General features: G+C 43.8%; 2 protein-coding genes across 2 annotated transcripts; one reads left to right on the forward strand and one right to left on the reverse strand.

Annotated features, from left to right (window-relative positions):
- On the reverse strand, positions 1–3,627 carry LOC112069702 (cell division cycle-associated protein 7). The gene is made up of 9 exons (XM_024137071.1): positions 3,294–3,627; positions 3,062–3,184; positions 2,447–2,758; positions 2,236–2,328; positions 1,857–2,012; positions 1,502–1,645; positions 1,222–1,371; positions 676–812; positions 1–242 (listed from the first exon to the last, which is right to left on the reverse strand). The coding sequence occupies exons 1-9, from the start codon at positions 3,300–3,302 to the stop codon at positions 209–211; spliced, it is 1,158 nt and encodes a 385-aa protein (XP_023992839.1). The 5' UTR covers positions 3,303–3,627; the 3' UTR covers positions 1–208.
- On the forward strand, positions 3,569–24,009 carry LOC112069710 (anti-Muellerian hormone type-2 receptor-like). Its single transcript, XM_070438661.1, has 11 exons — positions 3,569–3,659; positions 6,932–7,123; positions 14,664–14,828; positions 15,289–15,378; positions 17,864–17,967; positions 18,063–18,287; positions 18,600–18,714; positions 21,270–21,427; positions 21,897–22,047; positions 22,477–22,604; positions 23,237–24,009. The coding sequence occupies exons 1-11, from the start codon at positions 3,569–3,571 to the stop codon at positions 23,345–23,347; spliced, it is 1,530 nt and encodes a 509-aa protein (XP_070294762.1). The 3' UTR covers positions 23,348–24,009.
- The last annotated feature ends 88 nt before the right edge of the window (positions 24,010–24,097 follow it).

The following is a 24,097-nucleotide window of genomic DNA, read 5'->3' on the forward strand; positions in this document are numbered from 1 at the left end:
CACTGTCAAAAGTATTTTATTTAAAAAAAAATCGGATTAAAATCAATATTCAACTCAAAAACAGCAGTAGAAACAATGTTAGACGCTATAGAACATAAACCTCATCTGGATAGGTGCCAGTCAAACAGCCTTATTCCCAGACCAGTGATTCACAACTGCTCCCTCTGGTGGTCAGACAAGGACATCGAAGACTCCCATTCATAGATCCTCAGTCCTCCCCATTTTTCAGTTTACTGCGTAGACTAGAAGAAAAAAAAGTCATTGTCAAGTATAAATATCCATAATTGCAATACTTGAGGGAGGAAACCCTTGCTATTCAGAACTACAAGTGGCTGTGCCCTAAAGCAGAGGATAAGAGGTTGAATTTCAGGGGCCATATGTATTAAACTGATCCTAGATCAGCACTCCTACTCAGAGGCTAGATGCATATGGCCCCTGGACTGACCCGAGGTAAGAGTGGACAACAGAAGCCGTGGTATTTTTTTTAAACAAATTGTTATTTACAATGACAGCCTAACCCGGACGACGCTGGACCAATTATGCGCCGCCCTATGGGACTTCCGATCATGGCCGGTTGTGATACAGCCCGGGATCAAACCCAGGTCTGTGGTGACGCCTCATGCAGTGCCTTAGACTGCTGAGCCAGAGATAGTAAGGGTTCGGGGTAGCGCTGACCTGCTGAGGTAAGAGTGGACATCAGAGAAGCCATGGTACTGAGCCAGAGGGAATAAGATTCCAGTTGGGCAGCGTCCGTCTCTGGCACGGCAGAAACTGCAGTTACATATGCCTCGACACGGTGGACACCGCCAGTCCTGCAGCAGGGGACAACAAAACAAATACAAATTTGAACTTCAAGACTTTCATAATCTCCTAGAGTGTCTGAATGACTCACATACCCAATGCACCTGCAGCTAGGCTTTAAAAGTCCTGTTAATTAATTCACATGCTACCATGTGGATAGTTAATATGGCCATGAACACAGTGTGCTGTAAGCTACTACCTACTGATAAGGGAACTACTTTCTAGGAGCAGGGAGACTACAGACTTTAAAAATATTGATGAATCATGTTTTTTCCACACAACAGCTGAACCAAGCCAGGCCACATCAAGCTTAACTGTGCTAGCCTGGTTATGCAACTGAAAATAAAAAAATCAGAGCCAGCACAGTAAGATTTTGGTTGACATGAAAAGGGTATAAAAGACAAGTGATGAGGTTCCTACCGGGTCGAGCAGGGCTTTCCTGACGTCCTCTCCGTATCGGTTCCTCAGACACGGGCCACAGAACTGTCCCACTATACCACGACACTCCTCACTACGGCAACACGTTTTGGTGTCGGTAGTCTTTTGGCGACACTGGTGACACGTTGAGCCCTGAGAATCAGACAGACGTCAAATCAACAAGAAATCGCAAAAATACATTTTTGATACAAATTGGTCAACAAAATTGTATTGTATCGTGCACAAGACAATACCCCTTCGACTTTGGTGAGACCTAACTTACTGTGGCTCTGTTGTACACCTTCTCTGTCGTGTGGTCTGCCACCAGCAGTAGCACGTCCTCGGTGATCTCCTCCACAGGTCTTATGTTGTGAGGTTTGGCCTGTTTGGGACGCGGAGCTCCCTTCCTCCTCGGATCACCACGTACCTGGAAAAGAAGACGGACCGCTCGTTGATAAATCTATCACCAGAATAAATATCTATACATCACAAGCTACATTTCATTCTATCTGAATCTACTGGGGCCACACAAAGCTGAACTTAACCCAAAAAATACTGAGCTAGCTTGGTTACGGCATCCACCATTGGTGCAGCACAGTTTGGGTCGGTATATTCGTGTCAAAAGGGTATTTGTTAACCTCCAATAGTTCCTCCTCCAGACTGAGCTCCAGCTCCCTCTCCTCCTGGTGTGCCTCCAAGCTCTCAGCTCCGCCCATGGAGCGGGTCAGTCTCCGGGAGGATCTCTTAGGGTTCGTCCTGGACTTCTCTACTGCTTCCTTGGAGCGGGGCGCTCGCTGCAGGGGAAATAGGAAGAGATCAAGGGGCAATGAAGCTGCACTAGCCAATAGAAAAGTTGAAGAAAGCTGCACTGGCCAATAGAAAAGGTGTTGAAAGTTGAACAGCATCTATCCCACCCAATCTCCCTCACTCCACTGCATCCAATGCATCCTCTCTAGGGACTTGAATTCATTGAACATGCCCATCCATGGTGAGTAAGAAAACATGCAATCAACTCACAGAGCCTTTCTCCTTTTTAAGATTGCCTTCTTTGTGACTCTTCAGCAGGGCAGCTCCTGGCATCTTATGCAGGTCTGCTATCAACTGAGCCAACTGCAGGAGACAGAGTTAAAACAAGGATTACACAGCATTAGTTGTACAGATAAGCGTGACATTGTTTGAATGTCATCTCTCAGGAGTGTGTGTTAATTTTACCAAAAGGCACGTTTACCATAGCTTTGTTAGCCTTGACGTTCTGGGCTCTCTTGGCCAGAAAAGAGCCAGACTGTGCTAGATCATCAGAATCAGAATCTGACTGTTGTTGTTTAACAGGCTGTGTTGCGTCGGTCACGGGCTTCTCTTCAACGTCAAATCTGACTGTTCCCTTCTTCTCAGCCTTCATCTTCCTCTCCTCTTCACTGGAGTGAGGAATTGGTGTGGCTAGCTTACGGGGGCGCAGTACCACCCGTAATGTGAAGCGATAGGGTACAGGCTGTTTTATGGGGCTGCCTTTGAGATCCACTGGATTGCCACTGTCTGAACTCTGGTGGAAAGACGGGTAGATAGATGAAGTAAGAAATAACAGTTGATAACCAGAACTACCTGAATATTATCACGTTTTTGACAAACCATATAGATCTACTTATGGAACCACTGAATGAGAACGAGGTCCATACAAATCTGATTCCCTCTAAACAGTACATTTTGAAATTAGGCCTATTATTAAAGTAAATTGCTGTGGGTAAATCAGGATTTTACAATGACCGGATTAAACAGCATAAACTCATTGACTGGATAATTTGTAAATAGATGCAAATAAATGTACAAAATTACACTGATATCAAACCTTGTTATCACATAGATCACTTTCACCGTCAGAAAACCCATAGAACGTTCTGTCATTTTCCGAATCCTCTGTGAAAATCTCAGCGAGTTTATTAGAGAGCAAAGATATTCCCAAAACACCAGTCTAGAAGAAGAGGAAAATAAAACAATTTAAAAGAACGACTAGTTCAGTTAAAAATTGTAACAGTGTAACTAGAATCAATTTAGAGCTAAAGAAGACGAAACAAAGTTACATTGTCCATTTTGTCGTTTGCGTTGATTTCTTGTCAAAGGCGGCACTGGGAATCTTAGCTGTGTAGCCTATTGATCAGCCTAGCAAGGTAGCCTATCCAATTATTCAAATTTATCCAGTCAGGTTTCGTGTTTATTAGGCACCAAACGGAAGAAAACGTACTGAAACAGAGAGGAACTACCTAGCGTCCAATAAAAAATACGTTCATGTTTGTTTTCCGCTGCAAAATGTTTCCCTTTGCTTGCTTTAATGAACATGACCCAATATTCATTCCACATGTTAAAATCACTGGGAACTCGGATATCTCCGACGTACGAGCGTTCCGAACAACTGGGAACTCGGGAGAAAAGAAACGAGCTCCGAGACCGTATTTAGTTTATGTCAGGGACCATAAACTAAATATCGTTCCTTTAACATATCATATTGATGATGATTTGGAATGGGACAATTTTACTCTAACCTACTTGTTTTCAACAGTGCAGTCAAAAATATATGTATAACTAACCCAAGATAGTTAATCTGTGTCGTTTACAGTGGGAGAAAATGAAGCATGGTGGACAGAACAGGCAAGGAAGTGGGCAGTGCCAAGCACGAGCTAGCGAGATCCTATTGACACGTTGTAACATGTATTTGCATATTTCCGTTAGGGAACGCCTCCTCTGTGAAGTGCGCGTGTGCAGAATCTCAATTAGACCTTGTACTCCTTCTAAACAGCGCACTTTTTTTTTTCTTTTTTTTTTTACTTTGACAAAGAGTAAAATCTAGTGCACTGTGTTCGTAACAGATTCTAGTTTTTGGAACAGAAAAATATATTGAGATCAAATGTTTCATCGAGGAGAAAATAATCAGAATGTTGGCCCAGTTTCAGCTAGTTCAATCCTCTCCCACATCCGTTTAGAACGTTTTCTCACCCCCCAAATGTCCAGTGGACTTCCTCTCACCACCATATTTGGGGGTGAGAAAACGTTCTAAACGGATGCTTCGACTTTATAGCCCCTGTGACGTATCTGGGTTACCCCTTCTGTCTGTGGTACAGTTGACAGAGATGAGGTAAGGGGGGCAGGGGATGTCTATGAGGGGGCATAGAGGAGGAGAAGGAAACGTGTCACATTAATAAAGGTACTTACACTAACAAATGAAACACATTTGTGTCAAACTATTTAAGATTGTGTGTAATTAGATACAATGAAATGTAACACAGTATATCGCACATACTTGTTATTTTAATACCTTTTTTAATAACTTAAAGTTACTTTGAGAAGAATAAAATCCTGGCTATAGGCTATTAATTGCAGACAAGTTGCTGCTATGCATTTGTTATTGAACAATTTAGTGTTTGTGTCCTCCTTATCAGCCAGTGTGTGCGTGTGCGTGTCTGTGTGTGCAGGTCACAGGTGTGTGATAGTGAAGGGGGGCTGGACTGCGTGGGAAACTCAGCTTCCATTCCCATCCCAGCTCACAGACATCAGAGCTAGCCAGCAGTCAGCTCACAGACATCAGACCTAGCGAGCAGTCAGCTCACAGACATCAGACCTAGCGAGCAGTCAGCTCCCAGACATCAGACCTAGCGAGCAGTCAGCTCACAGAGAGACAGAACAAATGTGTCTGTATTTAGTCATCTTTGGTGAGTTATGTTTTTATCAAATTTAATGACTGTGCTAATAATTTGAAGTTGGCATGGAATTTGGGATACTTTACGTTTGATACATAATTCAATATCATTGCAGAATTCTTGATGTGACTATCAGTTGCCATTCACTGTTTGAATGTTTTCTATCTGAAGGCCTTGAAGTGTGTGTGATTTTGAGGCAACAAGAATATTGTTTCTGTTGTGTACTTTGTGTATCACCAAAGACCTTAGAGTTTAGCCTACAAACCTTTGCAGAAATGAAAACGGATGAGAATGTTTTGAAAGCAATTCTTATGGGAAAATTCGGAGGAAGTTTCTCCGTTTTATATAATTGTGTACCTAGGCCTATGTAACCGGTGTGAAATGGCTTGCTAGTTAGCGGGGTAATAGGGTTTCGATCGGTGACGTCACTCGCTCTGAGACTTGAAGTAGTTGTTTCCCTTGCTCTGCAAGGGCGGTGGTTTTTATGGAGCGATGTGTAACGATGCTTCGTGGGAGGTAGCTGTTGATGTGTGCAGAGGGTCCCTGGTTCGAGCCCAGGTAGGGACGAGGAGAGGGACGGAAGCAAAACTGTTACACCTAGTCCTGAATTTCAGCAAGTTTTCCCTGATTTAACGTAATTTAATCATTCTATTCTGTTTCGTTTCGTTCTGTTCTATTCTAGTCAAGGTTAATAATATTGTAAGTGTTTCTATCTTAGTTAAATTATTACACACTGAGTGTACAAAACATTAGGMACACATTCCTAATATTGAGTTGCATCCCCTTTTGCCTTCAGAACAGCCTCAATTCATTGGGGAATGGACTCTACAAGGTGTCGAAAGCGTTCTACAGGGATGCTGGCCCATGTTGACTCCAATGCTTCCCACAGTTGTGTCAAGTCATATACTACCCACCACTGTGACCTGTATGCTCTCGTTGGCTGGCCCTCACTACATATCCGTCGCCAAACCCACTGGCTCCTGGTCATCTATATGTCTTTGCTAGGTAAAGCCCCGCCTTATCTCAGCTCGCTGGTCACCATAGCAACACCCACCCGGAGCACCCGCTCCAGCAGGTTTATTGCGCTGGTCATCCCCAAAGCCAACATTTCCTTTGGCCGCCTTTCCTTCCAGTTCTCTGCTGCCAATGACTGGAATGAATTGCAAAAAATCTCTGAAGCTAGAGTCTTATATCGCCCTCTCTAACTTTAAGCATCAGCTGTCTAAGCAGTTTACCGATCACTGTACCTGTACACAGCCCATCTGTAAATACCACACCCGACTACCTCATCCCCATTTTATTATTTACCCTCTTGCTCTTTTGCACCCCAGTATCTCTAAGTAAACATCATCATCTGGACATCTATCACTCCAGTATTAATGCTAAATTGTAATTATTTTCACCTCTAGGGCCTATTTATTGCCGACCTCCCTACTCTTCTACATTTGCACACACTGTACATAGATTTTCTTTTCTTTTGTGTTATTGACTGTACGTTTGTTTATGTGTAACTCTGTGTTGTTGTTTTTGTCGCACTGATTTGCTTTATCTTGGCCAGGTCACAGTTGTAAATGAGAACTTGTTCTCAACTGGCCTACCTGGTTAAATAAAGGTGAAATAAAATAAATAAATATATAAAAGTCAGCTGGATGTCCCTTGGGTGGTGAACCATTCTTGATACACAGAGGAAACTGTTGAGAGGGAAAAACCCAGCAGCGTTGCAGTTCTTGGCACAAACCGGTGCACCTGGCACCTACTACCATACCCCGTTCAAAGACAGTTAAATATGTTGTCTTCCCCCTTAACCCTCTGAATGGCACACATACACAATACATGTCTCAAGGCTTAAAAATCCTTCTTTAACCCGTCTCCTCCCCTTCATCTACACTTACTGAAGTGTATTTAACAAGAGACATCAATAAGGGATCATAACTTTCACCTGGATTCACCTGGTCAGTCTGTATCATGGAACTAGCAGATGTTCCTAATGTTTTGTACACTCAGTGTATCTTTCCTTTCTCGTATAGGATGTCTGTCAGTGTCTGTCCCGGCTCCAGCGGTGGAGCAGGGAAGGAGTTGTGTGTTCCTGACCAGTTCCCGTAACTCCAAGAAAATGGAGGCGGGTCGCGTTAACGGGACAATCCAGTACTGTGCCCACACTAACTGCTGTGTCGGCTTCTTCCGTATTATCGAGGGCCAGCCAGTGGCAGAACTACAAGGTGATATTTATTTGATTTTTTTTTTTAAATAATAATTTCATTTGAGTTAAAGTAGTGCCATATTGTTTCAATTCATTTATAAAGTGAAAAAAGTTAGGTTTTAAATTAGACCATTTGCATTTGTGAATATGAAATGTACCTAATATTATTAGCAGTTGAATGAAATATACTAAATCTTTATCAATGTCAGAATTTCTGAAATAAATCATTATATCACTACAAGGTGATATGGCAGGGCCGTAATTATAATATATACAGTCGTGGTCAAAAGTTTTGAGAATGACACAAATATAAATTTTTACAAAGTCTGCTGCCTCAGTTTGTGTGATGGCAATTTGCATATACTCCAGAATGTTATGAAGAGTGATCAGATGAATTGCAATTAAATGCAAAGTCCCTCTTTGCCATGCAAATGAACTGAATCCCCCAAAAACATTTCCACTGAATTTCAGCCCTGCCACAAAAGGACCAGCTGATATCATGTCAGTGATTCTCTCGTTAACACAGGTGTGAGTGTTGACGAGGACAAGGCTGGAGATCACTCTATCATGCTGATTGAGTTCGAATAACAGACTGGAAGCTTCAAAAGGAGGGTGGTGCTTGGAATCATTGTTCTTCCTCTGTCAATCATGGTTACCTGCAAGGAAACACTTGCCGTCATCATTGCTTTGCACAAAAAAGGGCTTCACAGGCAAGGATATTGGTGCCAGTAAGATTGCACCTAAATCAACCATTTATCGGATCATCAAGAACTTCAAGGAGAGCGGTTCAATTGTTGTGAAGAAGGCTTCAGGGAGCCCAAGAAAGCCCAGCAAGCGCCAGGACCGTCTCCTAAAGTTGATTCAGCTGCGGGATCAGGGCACCACCAGTACAGAGCTTGCTCAGGAATGGCAGCAGGCAGGTGTGAGTGCATCTGCACGCACAGTGAGGCAAAGACTTTTGGAGGATGGCCTAGTGTCAAGAAGGGCAGCAAAGAAGCCACTTATCTCCAGGAAAAACATCAGGAACAGATTGATATTCTGCAAAAGGTACAGGGATTGGACTGCTGAGGACTGGGGTAAAGTAATTTTCTCTGATGAATCACCTTTCCGATTGTTTGGGGCATCCGGAAAAAAGCTTTTCCGGAGAAGACAAGGTGAGCGCTACCATCAGTCCTGTGTCACGCCAACAGTAAAGCACCCTGAGACCATTCATGTGTGGGGTTGCTTCTCAGCCAAGGGAGTGGGCTCGCTCACAATTTTGCCTAAGAACACAGCCATGAATAAAGAATGGTACCAACATCCTTCGAGAGCAACTTCTCTCAACCATCCAGGAACAGTTTGGTGACGATCAATGCCTTTTCTAGCATGATGGTGTCACGCCCTGACCTTAGAGAGCCTTTTTATGTCTCTTTTTGGTTTGGTCAGGGTGTGATTTGGGGTGGGCATTCTATGCTTTGTTTTCTATGTTTCTTTATTTCTATGTTTTGGCCGGGTATGGTTCTCAATCAGGGACAGCTGTCTATCGTTGTCTCTGATTGGGAACCATACTTAGGTAGCCCTTTTCCCTCCTTTCAGTGTGGGAACTTATCTTTGTTAGTGGCACTTTGCCCTGTAAGCTTCACGTTTTTTTCCCGTTTGTTGTAATGAAATGTACGCTCACCACGCTGCACCTTGGTCTTCTTCCAGCATCGGCCGTGACAGATGGAGCACCTTGCCATAAGGCAAAAGTGATAACTAAGTGGCTCGGGGTACAAAACATCAATATTTTGGGTCCATGAATAGGAAACTCCCCAGACTTTAATCCCATTGAGAACTTGCGGTCAATCCTCATGAGGCGGGTGGACAAACAAAAACACAAACTCCAAGCATTGATTATGCAAGAATGGGCTGCCATCAGTCAGGATGTGGCCCAGAAGTTAATTGACAGCATGCCAGGGCGGATTGCAGAGGTCTTGAAAAAGAAGGGTCAACACTGCAAATATTGACTCTTTGCATCAACTTCATGTAATTGTCAATAAAAGCATTTGACACTTAGGAAATGCTTGTAATTATACTTCAACATTCCATAGTAACATCTGACAAAAAATATCTAAAGACACTGAAGCAGCAAACTTCGTGGAAATTAATATTTGTGTCATTCTCAAAACCTTTGGCCACGACTGTACACATCCTCCCCAATATTCAAATATGCTCAAAAWSCCCCCCCCCCCCCCCCATATATTGATATAAAAAAAATAAAAATAAAAATATGTACTATGCTACAACAGGCCCATGCACCACCGTCCGAAATAATCATTAGTAAATGTAATCATAACTAAACTTAACAAATTGTTATTATTATTACTACCGGTTCTATTATTACGGTGTACTGCAGTTCTGCGTGTTACCGTACCCCGGCAGAAGCCGTTGCTCGACTGCTGTGGGTACAACCAATGGCTAACACTGTACTGTCTCTTTATTTCATTACTTTGAAATTTATTAAAAAGTGTAAAACTAGAATGTAATATAAGTGTTACGTAGGCTATATCACTGTCGATTGTGATAGTTTTAACATCTACGTCATTTTGCGCTGTAACTGTAATTGTGGAAATAAATAATATTTTTCTAAAAAAGTGTCAGTAATTGCATGTAGTGGAACCAAAAAATGTTTGGTTTTTCACGGGCCGATTTGCGAGTGCTAATCAATCAACCAACCATCACTAACGTTAGCTATCATAGCTAAGTTACCTGGGAAGTGAATCMGCCACACATTCCACCCAGCGACCAACAATGGTGCTCACGGATGTATTCAACTACCGTTAATGTATTTATTACGTTATATTTGTCAGAAAGCCCACTTCACGTCTGAGTARAGTGTCAATCATTTATGTTCCGCTGCATGTGTAACTGATGTAGACAGTAGTAGCTTTCAGTTATTGCATATTCATATAGTATACTGTATAGATGTACTGTATAGTATACTGTATAGCTGTACTTATGATAAATAGCATTATTAGATTAAAGTTATTGATTAAAGTGCAAACAGTTTTATTACGGTCAGCGTTCATTCACAGTGATGTCATCATGAGCAAGAGGAAGGGTGGCAGTGACATTCGTCCGTTTTTTGGGCCTCAGAAAATAAGAAAAGTCAGTTGAGAGCAGTGAGGAAAAGGGCAAGAGAGAGCACGAGGTTGGTGACAGGACAGGTAGAGAGAGAGAGCATGAGGATGCCGACAGGGCATGGAGAGAGAGAGCATGAGGATGCCGACAGGGCAGGGAGAGAGAGAGCATGAGGATGTCGACAGGACAGGGAGAGAAGGAGCTAGGGATGCCGACAGGACAAGGAAGAGAGCGAGAGCATGAGAGATGCACAGGACAGGGAGAGAGAGAGAGCATGAGGATGCCGACGGACGGAGAGAGAGAGAGCATGAGGATCCGACAGGACAGGGGAGAGAGAGAGCATGAGGATGCCGACGGGCAGGGAGAGAGAGAGCATGAGGATGCGACGGGGCAGGGAGAAGAGAGAGCATGAGGATGCCGACGGGACAGGGAGAGAGAGAGCATGAGGATGCCGACAGGGCAGGAGAGAGAGAGAGAGAGCATGAGGATGCCGAGGGCCGAGAGAGAGAGAGCATGAGGTGCCGACAGGGCAGGGAGAGAGAGAGAGATGAGGAATGCCGACATGGACAGGAGAGAGAGAGAGCATGAGATGCCCGACGACAGGGAGAGAGAGAGAGCATGAGGATGCCGACAGGCAGGGAGAGAGAGCTGAGGATGGCCGACAGGACAGGGAGAGAGAGAGCATGAGGATGCCGACAGGACAGGGAGAGAGAGAGCATGAGGATGCCGACAGGGCAGGGAGAGAGAGAGCATGAGGATGCCGACAGGACAGGGAGAGAGAGAGCATGAGGATGCCGACAGGACAGGGAGAGAGAGAGCATGAGGATGCCGACAGGGCAGGGAGAACAGGTGATATGGAGGTGAGTGAGAAAAGGAGCAAATATTGATGGTTAAGACTAATAAATCACAACAGTCTAATCCTAATGTTAATTTAAACTGAGATATTCCTCTCAGTATGGCTCCTCGTGTGTATTTCAGATAATACAATGAGCAGCGACGACTCGGATTCAGGAGCCAAAGCCTGTTAATGTGCAACTTTCACGTGGGCTTGAAAGACAGCAGCAACAAGCGAGGAGAAATCTGATGAAGATTGTTGGGAGTGTGAAGTACTTGGCGCGGCAAGGTCGGGCTTTTTGAGGCGTTGATAAGGAGAGTGGGAATTTCAGCCAGCTTCTAAAGTACATGGCAGAGGGTGATGCAGAGCTGACCAAGGCAGAGGGCGATGCAGAGCTGACCAAGGCAGAGGGCGATGCAGAGCTGACCAAGGCAGAGGGTGATGCAGGGCTGACCACCTGGCTGAAAGGTCACTTTGATTTCACCAGTCCCCAAATGCAAAACRACATTTTGAAGCTGGTGGGAAATACAATCGTCAAAGAGATTCTGTCGGAAATAACATCAATGCCAGTGGTTCAGTTTGCACTTATCATTAATGGAACCCAGGAGTCGATCAGGAGTCGATCAGGAGTCAATATGTTTGATGGAACCCAGGATATATCAGGAGTTGATCAGGAGTCAATATGTTTGATGGTACCAAGGATACATCAGGAGTTGATCAGGAGTTGATCAGGAGTTGATCAGGAGTCGATCAGGAGTCAATATGTTTGAATGCACCCAGGATATATCAGGAGTTGATCAGGAGTCAATATGTTTGACTCTTTGTAGTTGCAGATCTACAACCAAAGGAAGAATTCCTGGGATTCTACGAAGTGTCCTCAACGACAGGGCAACATATAGCCAAGATGTCATGTGATGTGATGATGCGTCTAGGCCTTCCTCTGTCCCAACTTCCAGGACAAACCTATGACGGTGCGGCAAACACGGCTGGACGATTGCAGGGGGGTGCAAGCCATTTTAAGGAAGAACAACCACTGGCTATGTATTGTCACTGTGGTCCACACTGCGTGAACTTAGTTAACTTAGCCTCTCCACTAGTAAGAGATTCAATGTGTCTGGTGCATGAATTGTAGGGCTTCTTTAATCAATCTGGCAAGTTCAAGGTGATTTTCTAGGAAATCACAAAATCAAAGCATTGTTTCACCTCGTTGAAACCTCTCTGTCCTACCAGGTGAACTGTTCCCACCTCTGCCGTCCCCTCAGTTCTCAGCCAGTATGAGTCAGTGCTGACAGCCCTTGAAGAAATGGCATCATGGAGCTCATCTGAAACTTCAACTAAGGCTAATGGTCTTCATGGAACATTTCTACAAGGGAACACTGTGCTCGGCCTTGTAGTGGCTGAAGACCTGATGGAGGATTTGGAGTGCCTGAACACCTCTCTACAGCTTAGGAAACAGACTGTTTCAGGCATGTTGCAGTCTGTGGACCATGTCAAAACAAGCATGCAGGACAAGCGAACGGAGGAGCACTGTGATGTCTTGTTTGCAAAAGCAACTGCTATGGCAACAAAGTTGGACCTATACAACCTATTGAGATGCCTCATCCGCAAACCTACAAAGCGTTACACCGGTCAGACTGCAGCCCCTATACATCCGGATGCCCAGTCTTTGTACAGAGCCCAATTCTACAACACCTTGGACACAGTGAATACTCAGCCCATATCCATCCGGATGCCCAGTCTTTGTACAGAGCCCAATTCTACAACACCTTGGACACAGTGAATATTCAATTCATAGAGAGATTGGATCAAGCTGGATTCCACAAGCTGCAGCAGCTTGAAAATGTGCTGCTACGCGGAGACATGGACAAGGTGGTAGACGAGTATCTTGAATTGAGTTCAAGACTACTGCTGGTGCAGCTGGCCTTGTTTTGGGGTTAATTACACATATCAATTCGAGCTCAGCTGTTGCTAGCGTTATTGGGGAAATGGTGTCAGAGGTGAGAGGTCTCTTCAGTCAGGTGGAAGCTTTAGTAAGGCTGGTCGTCCCGGCCTCCTCTGTAGAGGCTGAGAGGAGTTGTAGTGCCCTGAAGAGGCTGAAGACATGGCTTAGATCATCCATGAGTCAATCAAGGCTGAGTAGTGTGGCCATGTGTCACGTGCAATAAGGAGAAACTGGACAGACTGGACCTTGAAGGAATATGCCAGTGTTTTATCGGTGTCAACGATAAGCGCAAAAAAGGCCTTTGGATCCTTTGCTTGAAGAATGGCAAGTCAAAACACATGTCATTGACTGGAGAGGAGATGAGAGGATAGATGACTGGAGAGGAGAGGATAGATGACTGGAGAGGAGAGTATACGGGAGCAGAGCAGAGGAGATGAGAGGATAGGAGAGGAGAGCAGAGCAGAGGAGATGAGATGAGAGGATAGGAGAGGAGAGCAGAGGAAAGGAAAGGAGGAGAGGAGAGGAGAGGAGAGGAGAGGAGAGGAGAGGAGAGGAGAGGAGAGAGAGGGAGAGAGGAGAGAGAGGAGAGGAGAGGAGAGGAGAGGAGAAGAGATGACTGGAGAGGAAGGAGAGGAGAGAGCAGAGAGATGAAGGTAGGAGAGGAGAGCAGAGGAAAGGAGTAGAGATGAGAGGAGAGGAGAGGAGAGAGGGAGAGGAGAGGAGAGGAGGGAAGAGGAGAGGAGAGGAGAGGAGAGGAGAGGAGAGGAGAGGAGGAGGGAGAGGAGAGGAGAGGAAAGGAGAAGAGATGACTGGAGAGAAGGAGAGGAGAGGAGAGGAGGGTAGGAGAGGAGAGCAGAGGAAAGGAGAAGGGATGACTGGAGAGGAGAGAGAGAGTGGAGAGGAGAGGAGAGGAGAAGAGATGACTGGAGAGGAGATGGAGGATAGGAGGAGAGGAGAGGGAAAGGAGAAGAGATGACTGGGAAGGCAGGGGAGAGGAAGAGGAGAGAGATGACCTGGGAGGAGGAGAATATAGGACCAGAGGAGAGGAGGAGAGAGGGCTGGAGAGGAGAAGATAGGAGGAGAGGAGAGCAGAGCAGAGCAAACACCCCTGCTGCCCGCCCAAGTTTACTTGTAAATAAAAACAACAATTTGCTAAACCTTGGCCACAATATCTGGACTTGTCTTCATATAACAATGCAGATATTTCTGTTTATATGGTTGTACTTCATTAATTCCTCATCTCTGCCGTTACATAAAATGAAACAAGAAAAGGTTAAAAAACAAAAAAAACAGAAATGTAATACAATACACTATTAGATATTATTGTAAAAAAATAAAAAATAAAAATAAAAAATTCATCCCATGGCTTAGTGAATTTGTAAATATTTTAGAATGGCAGGAAATGAGTTTTCCCATGTTTATGTTGTTGACTCCATGGCTACGGCCTTGTGATAGATGTCCACAGACATGTCATACACCAGACACAAATAGACCAAATACCAAATTTAAATTAAAGGCACAATGTGAAATTTCAACAGCATTTCTCTGCCTCTTTGCTTGATAATCTGAGGAATGGGGCAGGCGAAATGTAACCTCTCTCATTCATAAACAGTCCAAACATAAATCCAAATAGCCTAAATGTGGCAGTTGTGTACACCTCTGTTTATCTGTCATTCTCTATAGGTTGCAAAATGGTAGTCGGTGGCTGCCTAGATCCTGCCTGCTTTACATCAACCACCCATGTAGACTACATCAGATGTGAGTGCAGCTCAAACCTGTGTAATGGCAACATCACCTGGAACGCAGAAGAGAAGCAACCTCAACTCAAACACTCATCTTACTCTGCAGGTATGGATACTTTTTGTTTACTCGTGATTTTATAGTATAAACGCCTAATAGTGTTCATGTTAATGTGTGTTTGTGATTGCATCATATTCATTTCCTTCCTTGTCTGCCCAGTCAACCTTGTGAGATCACTCCCTTCCACTCCTCTTGTCTGCCCATCTTGTGAGATCACTCCCTTCTACTCCTCTTTTCTGTGTTCTGTTGTTTAACCTTGGAACCAAAGCCTAGCGTGTGAAGTCCCTGTTCCTCACTCCCCGTCCCCTCACTCCCTGTTCCTCACACCCTGCACCCACACAGTCAAACAAACATCTACCCTGCTGTATAAAGACATATCAAGGTCTCATCCATATACTGTACGCATTTATCACAATGGCGCCATGTCCTGTAGGCATTACGAATGCAGATTTCACCTACTGCACATTAAAAGCATGTACTTTATTCTGTTCCTGTACTGTGTCTGCAGACATGGTCACGGTCACTGTGGTTGTCCTTGGGATGTTACTGTGTACCCTCGTTGTGGCAGTTAAATGCAGACATCGTTTCAGAGGTTACGGTAAGTTTATGTTTACACAAATATTAATTTGGTAACCTTCTCCAATATAACTTATCCCCTTTTTGATTTCAGCTTATTCTACATACACTGAACAAAATTATAAAACACAACGTGTTAAGTGTTGCTTCATGATTTGAAATAAAAGGTTTCTCTCAAATGTTGTGCCCAAATTTGTTTACATCCCTGTTAGTAAGCATTTCTCTTTTTCCAAGATAATACCTCCACCTGACCGGTGTGGAATATCAAGAAGCTGATTAAACAACATGATCATTACACAGGTGCATCTTTTGCTGAGGACAATAAAAGGCCACTCTAAAATGTGCAGTTTTGTCACACAACACAATGCCACACATGTCTCAAGTTTTGAGGGAGCGTGCCATTGGCATGCTGACTGCAGGAATGTCCACCAGAGCCGTTGCCAGAGAATTTAATGTTCAATTCTCTACCGTTTTAGAGAYTTTGGCAGTACGTCCAACCGGCCTCACAACTGCAGACCGTGTGTAACCACGCCAGCCCAGGACCACCACAACCAGCTTCTTCCACCTGCAGCATTGTCTAAGACCAGCCTCCCAGACAGCTGATGAAACTGTGGGTTTGCACAACCGAAAAKAATTTCTGCACAAGCTGTCAGAGACCGTCTCAGGGAAGCTCATCAAGATGCTCGTCATCCTCAATAGGTGCAGTTTGGCATCGTAACCGACTTCAGTGGGTAAATGCTCACCTTCGATGGCCACTCGCACGCTAGTGAAGTGTGCTCTTAACGGATGAATCCCGGTTTCAACTGTACTGGGCAGATGGCAGACAACGTGTTTGGCGTCTTGTGGGCGAGTGGTTTGCTGATGTCAACGTTGTGATTAGAGTTTCCCATGGTGGGGTTGTGGTACGGGCAGGTATAAGCTACGGACAATGAACACAATTGCATTTAATCAATGGAAATTTGAATGCACAGAGATACCGTGATGAGATCTTGAGGCCCATTGTCATGCTATTCATCTGCTGCCATCACCTCATGTTTCAGCATTATAATGCACGTCCCCATGTCGCAAGGATCTGTACACAATTCCTGGAAGCTTCCATGGCCTGCATACTCACCAGACATGTCACCCATTAAGCATGTTTGGGATGCTCTGGATCGAGCTTTGGATCGACGTGTTCCAGTTCCCGCCAATATCCAGCAACTTCTCACAGCCATTGAAGAGGAGTGGGACAACATTCCACAGGCCACAATCAACAGCCTGATCAACTCTATRTGAAGGAGATGTGTAGCACTGCATGAGGCAAATGGTGGTCACACCAGATACTGACTAGTTTTCTGATCCTACCTTTTTTTTTAAAGGTATCTGTGACCAACAGATGCATATCTGTATTCCCAGTCATGTGAAATCCATAGATTATGGCCTAATGATTTTATTTCAATTGATTGATTTCCTCATATGAAGTAAAACTCAGTAAAATCTTTGAAATTGTTGCTTTATATTTTTTGTTCACTGTATTCTATAACATTTTAGTCATTTTCATCATACTAGTTTAAATATATCCCTTGTATTTCCCATAAGTATATTAAATATATATTTATTGTAGACTGCCACTAGAGTTTGATAAGACGCCCTTGTGGGTGGGGATTATCAAGAGTTAATGATATGTGAGATTTGGTTCTGGGTGTCAAATTACATTCACATGACTATTATGATTCATTCCATTAACCTACTAGCTGGATTCTCTCTCTCTCTCTCTCTCTCCTTCCCTTCTCTCCCATCCCTCCCTCCCTCCCCCTCCCTCCCTCCCCCCTCTTTTGTTCACTGACCTTGGTTTTTCCTCAGACCACTTTTCACTTTTGTTGCATTTCAGTCTTTCATTTCCTTTTTCAATCTCGGGGCATTTTCTTATCTTCCATTTCCTTTTGAGTCATTCCTGGCTGGCTGACTGGCTGCTGACTCGCTGACTGGCTAACTGACTGACTGGCTGACTGAATGGCTGGCTGGCTGGCTGACTGACTGGCTGGCTGACTGGCTGACTGACTGGCTGACTGACTGAATGGCTGGCTGACTGACTGACTGGCTGACTGAATGGCTGTCTGACTGACTGGCTGGATGACTGATAACTTGCTGGATGACTGACTGACTGACTGGCTGACTGACTGGATGACTGACTGACTGACTGGCTGGCTGGCTGGCTGACTGGCTGGATGACTGACTGACTGACTGGCTGGCTGGCTGACTGGCTGACTGACTGACCACCTGCATGCCCCAACACTAATGCAACACTGTATCAGTATGTCACATTGTCTAAAATGTCAGAGTCTATTTGTTTATATTGTATTTTACAATAGGGTGAATCCTAACCTCCTGATGAATCAAACGTTTACTTAGTCATGCATTGATGTCAATGGGAGACTATGTGAAAATGTGACTTTATGCTACATTAGGATACACCCGTGCATTAACAGTAAATGGCTTAACATGGATTCTCTCCACCCGCCTCTTAGATGACAAGCAGCATCTATCTTTACCAGAGGAATCTCTGACCTCACTGTGCTCATGCCACATATCAAAGCAGTCTGATATGGACCTGACCAGCATGGAACTACAGCAGGAAAGTATTTACATATTTCACTGGACTTTGTGGGCATTCTGTGAACCTCTTCTCAGCACATTTCAGATTGATTCATTGATTTATTGATATTTCAGATTGTTGGTAGTGGTCACTTTGCGTCGGTGTGGCAGGGAAGTTACCAAGGGACCACGGTGGCTGTGAAGGTGTTCCCTACCTGGTGCAGACAGGAGTTCACAGCGGAGAGGGAAGTGTACGGACTACCACATCTGGTGCATTCTGGGATTGCTCACTTCCTGGGAGCTGGCAGGAAGTCAGATAGYGGAGACTGTGTCCTGCTCCTGGAGCTAGCCACATGTGTGAGTAACACTGTTTACATAGAGAGACGACATCAAATACTTTTTATAAGACATGAAGGGTCATACATGCTTATTATAACAAGTTATAAAGCCTTATACCCGCATGCTTTAATACGTAGTGTTACCATAGTAATTGTCTGATTCTCTAGCTTGGTTTGACGTAAATCCTCATTCTGCTTACTGTCCAAAGTTCCCATGCCAGGCTTCATGTTTATTGTTTGTTTAAATACTGATGTATGTTACTGTCATTTTAACTAGATAACCACATGAACGTGACACAAGGGAAAAACTCTGACTTGTCTTTCTATCCAGGGCTCTCTCAGCTCCTTCCTGTCCAAGAACAACAGTGACTGGACGACAACACTGAAGCTGGCCCAGTCTCTGTCTGAGGGACTGGCTTACCTCCATTCTGACTTCTACAGGCATGGTATGTATGGGCCATCATCATCAACATCATCATCATTATTATAATCATTAACATCATCGTTATTGTTATCATCATCGACATCATCATTATTATCATAATCATCATTATCATCATCATTATTATCATTATCATCATCATTATTATCATCATCATCATCATCATCATCATCATCATCATAATCAACATCATTATCATCATCATCATTATTATTATCATCATAATCAACATTATTATCATCATCATCATTATTATTATAATCACCATGGAGATTATAACAGTACATGACCATTAAGGCCAGATCGTTCTTCAAGATGTTCAAACGTTCATAGATGACCAGCAGGGTCAAATAATAATCACAGTGGTTATAGAGGGTGCAACAGGTCAACACCTCAGGAGTAAATGTCAGTTGGCTTTTCATAGCCGATCATTCAGAGGTTAAGACAGCAGGTGCGGGAGAGAAAGAGAGGGAGAGAGCGAGAGGGAGAGAGAGCTCGAAACAGCAGGTCCGGGACAAGGTAGGGTTCCATAGCCGCAGGCAGAACAGCAGAAACTGGATCAGCAGCACGACCAGGTGGACTGGGKTGGGGACAGCCAGGAGTCGTCAGGTCAGGTAGTCCTGAGGCATGGTCCTAAGGCTTAGGTCCTCCAGGTTGGGGGAGAGAGAGAGAGAGAGAGATGGGAGAATTAGAGGGAGCATACCTAAGATCACACAGGACACGAGATAAGACAGGAGAATTACACCAGATAGGACAGGCTGACCCCAGCCCCCCAGCACATAGACTATTCCAACATAGATACTGGAGACTGAGACAGGGGGGGGTCGGGGAACCCTGTGGCCTCGTCCGAYGATACCCCCGGACAGGGCCAACCAGGCAGGATATAACCCCACCCACTTTTCCATAGCACAGCCCCCACACCACTAGAGGGATATCTTCAACCACCAACCTACTACCCTGAGACAAGGCCCACAAAGATCTCCCCCACACCACTAGAGGGATATCTTCAACCATCAACTGACTACCAACCCCACTACCACAAAGATCTCCCCCGCACGAGCCCGAGGGGGAGAAAAACTTGATAGGAAGATCCCGTCAGTGACTCAAACCTCTCAAGTCGAGTATAGCACGACGTGATGCACCCCTCCTAGGGACGGCATGGGAGAGCAGTGGTGGATAAAGTACCCAATTGTCATACTTGAGTAAAAGTAAAGATACATTAATAGAGAAGGACTCAAGTAAAAGTGAAAGTCACCCAGTAAAATAGTACTTGAGTAAAAGTCTAAAAGTATTTGGTTTTAAATATACAAAAGTATCAGAAGTCAATGGAATTTCTAAAATGTACTTAAGTGTCAAAAGTCAAAGTAAAAGTATAAATAATTTAAACTTCCTTATATTAAGCAAACCAGATGGCACAATTGTCTTTTATTTTTTAAATTTACTGATAGCCAGGGGCACAGCGCCAGATCAGAGGCAGTAGAGATGACCAGGGATGTTCTCTTGATWAGTGTGTGAATTGGACCATTTTCCTGTCAAAATGTAACGAGTACTTTTGTGTGTCAGGGAAAATGTATGGAGTAAAAAGTACATTATTTTATTTAGGAATGTAGCGGAGTAAAAGTTGCCAAAATATAAATAGTAAGTAAAGTACAGATACCCCCAAAAAACAACTTAAGTAGTACTTTTAAGTATTTTTTACTTAAGTACTTTTCCCCACTGTGGGAGAGCACTAGTAAGCCAGTGACTCAGCCCCCGTAATAGGGTCAAAGGAAGTGAATCCCAGTGGAGAGAGGGGAGCCGTCCAGGCAGAGACAGCAAGGATGGTTAGTCGCTCCAGAGCCTTTCCGTTTACCTTCACACCCCTAGGCTAGACTTCACTCAATCATAGGACCTACTGAAGAGATGAGTCGTCAGTAAAAACTTAAAGGTTGAGACCGAGTCTGCGTCTCTCACATGGGTAGGCAGACCATTCCATACAAATGGAGCTCTATAGGAGAAAGCCCTGCCTCCAGCTGTTTGCTTAGAAATTCTAGGGACAATTAGGAGGCCTGCGTCTTGTGACCGAAGCGTACGTGTAGGTATGTACGGTAGGACCAAATCGGAAAGATAGGTAGGAGCAAGCCCATGTAATGCTTTGTAGGTTAGCAATAAAACATTTAAATCAGCCCTTGCCTTAACAGGAAGCCAGAGGCTAGGACTGGAGTAATATGATAAAAATGTTGGGTTCTAGTCAAGATTCTAGCAGCCGTATTTAGCACTAACTGAAGTTTATTTAGTGCTTTATCCGGGTAGTCGTAAAGTAGAGCATTKCAATAGTCTAACCTAGAAGTGACAAAAGCATGGATTAGCTTTTCTGCATCATATTTGGACGTCACAGTTTAGACAACATACCGTAAAAAAGCTCCATAGCCAAGCTCCACTGCAGTTTCTACTGGCCATGTGACCTGCCCAGGAAGACTTTCTCCTGCTCTCACCATGTGGTCAGGAATAACACCTGACCCAATCCTATATGTCGTTTGTCAGTGGCTGTACAGTGTGTGTCTGTGTGTGTGTTCTCAGGGGTGCACAAGCCAGCGGTGGCCCATAGGGATCTCAGTAGTAACAACGTGCTTGTGAGGGACGACGGTACCTGTGTCCTGTGTGACTTTGGCTCTTCCACCATCCTGCGCTCATGCGCCGGTCCACACGGCTGGCAGCGCTACATGGTTAACGTACAGGTGGGCCTGTCTTCCCCCTAAACCCTGTCTCCCTTCTACTTCTTTAGGATGTTTTCTCCGTTTATTGAACATATAGAGAGAGAGTGACAGAGATAGATTCTATCCATCCTATCAAAAAACAATGCTGGTATATATACTGCTGCCCTTAACTGCTACACATTTACATTTACATTTAAGTCATTTAGCTGACGCTCTTATCCAGAGCGACTTACAATTTGGAAAGTTCATACATATTCATCCTGGTCCCCCCGTGGGGAATGAACCCACAACCCTGGCGTTGCAAGCGCCATGCTCTACCAACTGAGCCACACCATCCAGTCTCTCATTTTAACAGCAACAACAACAACAACATGTTTTTGATAGGCAACTTCTGTTTCTACTCTCTCCATAGGCCAGTGAGATGATCGTGTTGTTGATACATACACACGTTGTTCAGTTTAGTTCAACCTTTCTCCTCTCCCATCTACAGGGCCAGGTGGGGACGTTGTGCTATATGGCCCCTGAGCTACTGGATGGCTGTGTGAACCTGAGCAGTGGCTGGTGTCTCATACAGGGAGACGTCTACTCCTTAGGAACGCTGCTTTGGGAGCTACTGATGCGCTGCTCAGACCTTTTCATAGGTAGGCTATATATATCACCTTTTCATAGGTAGGCTATAGGTAGGCTATAGGTAGGCTATATTTCCTTGAGCCTTCCTGGAGTGCCAGGTTGGCTGTGTTTGCACTTTTGAGACTATGGCATCTCTTCCGTTCTTAGTTAGTTCATTAATTATGTTTCACTGTTAGCTAGCCAAGTGCATGTGAGATTTGGTTCTGAGATAATTCAATATCTTAAGAGTTCTCAGTGTTTATCATAACCATTGGGTTACCCTAAGGTTAACCTAAGCTCTCAAAGTGCACTGCCCACAAATGTTTGTCAGTGGGAGACTACCCCCTAACCCTAACACTAACCCTCTGCCTGTGTCTCCCCCTGCAGTCTGCCCGGTGTCAGATCAAACTGTCTTATGAAGAGTTACAAACCATAACCCTAACCTCTGTCTCCGCCTGCAGGCTGCCCAGTGCCAGAACACAGACTGCCTTATGAAGAGGAGCTAGGGGCCAGTCCTTCTTTAGAGCAGCTCATAGTTCATGTATCAGAGAGAAGGGAACGTCCTTCAGTACCCAAACACTGGCAACAGGTAGGCTATTTCTCCAGGAACTATTCAGTCTCAACTATTAGAGGGGTGATGACTGTCTGCCCTGACTGAGTTACTAGAAGATAGTAAACAAACACATCATTCCCAGGTTATTACTGTGTAACTACTGTTACTGTATAAAGTATTAGAGGTGATGACTGTCTGCCCTGACTGAGTTACTAGAAGATAGTAAACAAACACATCATTCCCAGGTTATTACTGTGTAACTACTGTTATTGTATAAAAGTATTAGAGGTGATGACTGTCTGCCCTGACTGAGTTACTAGAAGATAGTAAACAAACACATCATTCCCAGGTTATTACTGTGTAACTACTGTTATTGTATAAAGTATTAGAGGTGATGACTGTCTGCCCTGACTGAGTTACTAGAAGATAGTAAACAAACACATCATTCCCAGGTTATTACTGTGTAACTACTGTTATTGTATAAAGTATTAGAGGTGATGACTGTCTGCCCTGACTGAGTTACTAGAAGATAGTAAACAAACACATCATTCCCAGGTTATTACTGTGTAACTACTGTTATTGTAGACCACCTGGAAATAATAACAATTAGGTGAAACATGTTACACTATGTTTTTAGGAAACTGATTAATATGGGTTGTCTGTTGCAGGGCTTGCATGACATTCTGTTGGACAGTTGGGACCATGACTCAGATGCCAGACTGACAGCCCAGTGTGCCAGGGACAGACTAGTGTCTCTAGCCCCCTGCTGCTCTATATGATATATATATATATATATAATATTATGGGATGTGTAATTATTCCTTAGTCTAGGACCAGACTGACAGCTCAGTGTGCCAGTCTCTACTCTCATGTTGACGTGTGTGTGGTATTCTATTGCATTATATTCTATACTATTCTATAATATTCTCTATACTATACTATTCCATTCTATAATATTCTATTCTATTCTATTCCATTCTATAATATTATATTCTATACTATTCTATTATATAATATTCTATACTATTCCATTCTATAATATTATATTCTATAATACTCTATACTATTCCATTCTATAATATTATATTCTATACTTAGTCACCTCATTATTGTCACTGTCATTGATGCTATTTCATTGACTTACACATTGCCTACATCTTTTTGGTTTATTTTACCTAATGCTGCACTGTAGTGAAACTCTATTGGGCTCTTGCTAAAGACGTGTTTGACATTTGTTGTAGAATCCTATAAACCGCACAGCAGAATCAGACGTTAGGTTGCTGAGGTACGACTGAGGTCAAAGCTGCTTTTAAATCTACATTTTATATTGGWTCACAGTAATATTCTGACATTTTTATGTTGATATTTGTAGAGTGGAGGACAGAAACGTGATTGGATTATCTTTACTGATTTTGCCCAGAAGGCTTGAATAAAGCTCATAGTGATGAACATCATAGGCATAATGTGTTCACTTTGGATGATCACTGTGTAATATGTTGACATGTTTCTATAGCAATAATATAGAATCA

Source organism: Salvelinus sp. IW2-2015, unplaced genomic scaffold, assembly GCF_002910315.2.
Source record: "Salvelinus sp. IW2-2015 unplaced genomic scaffold, ASM291031v2 Un_scaffold1085, whole genome shotgun sequence".
Classification (NCBI taxonomy): Eukaryota; Metazoa; Chordata; class Actinopteri; order Salmoniformes; family Salmonidae; genus Salvelinus; species Salvelinus sp. IW2-2015.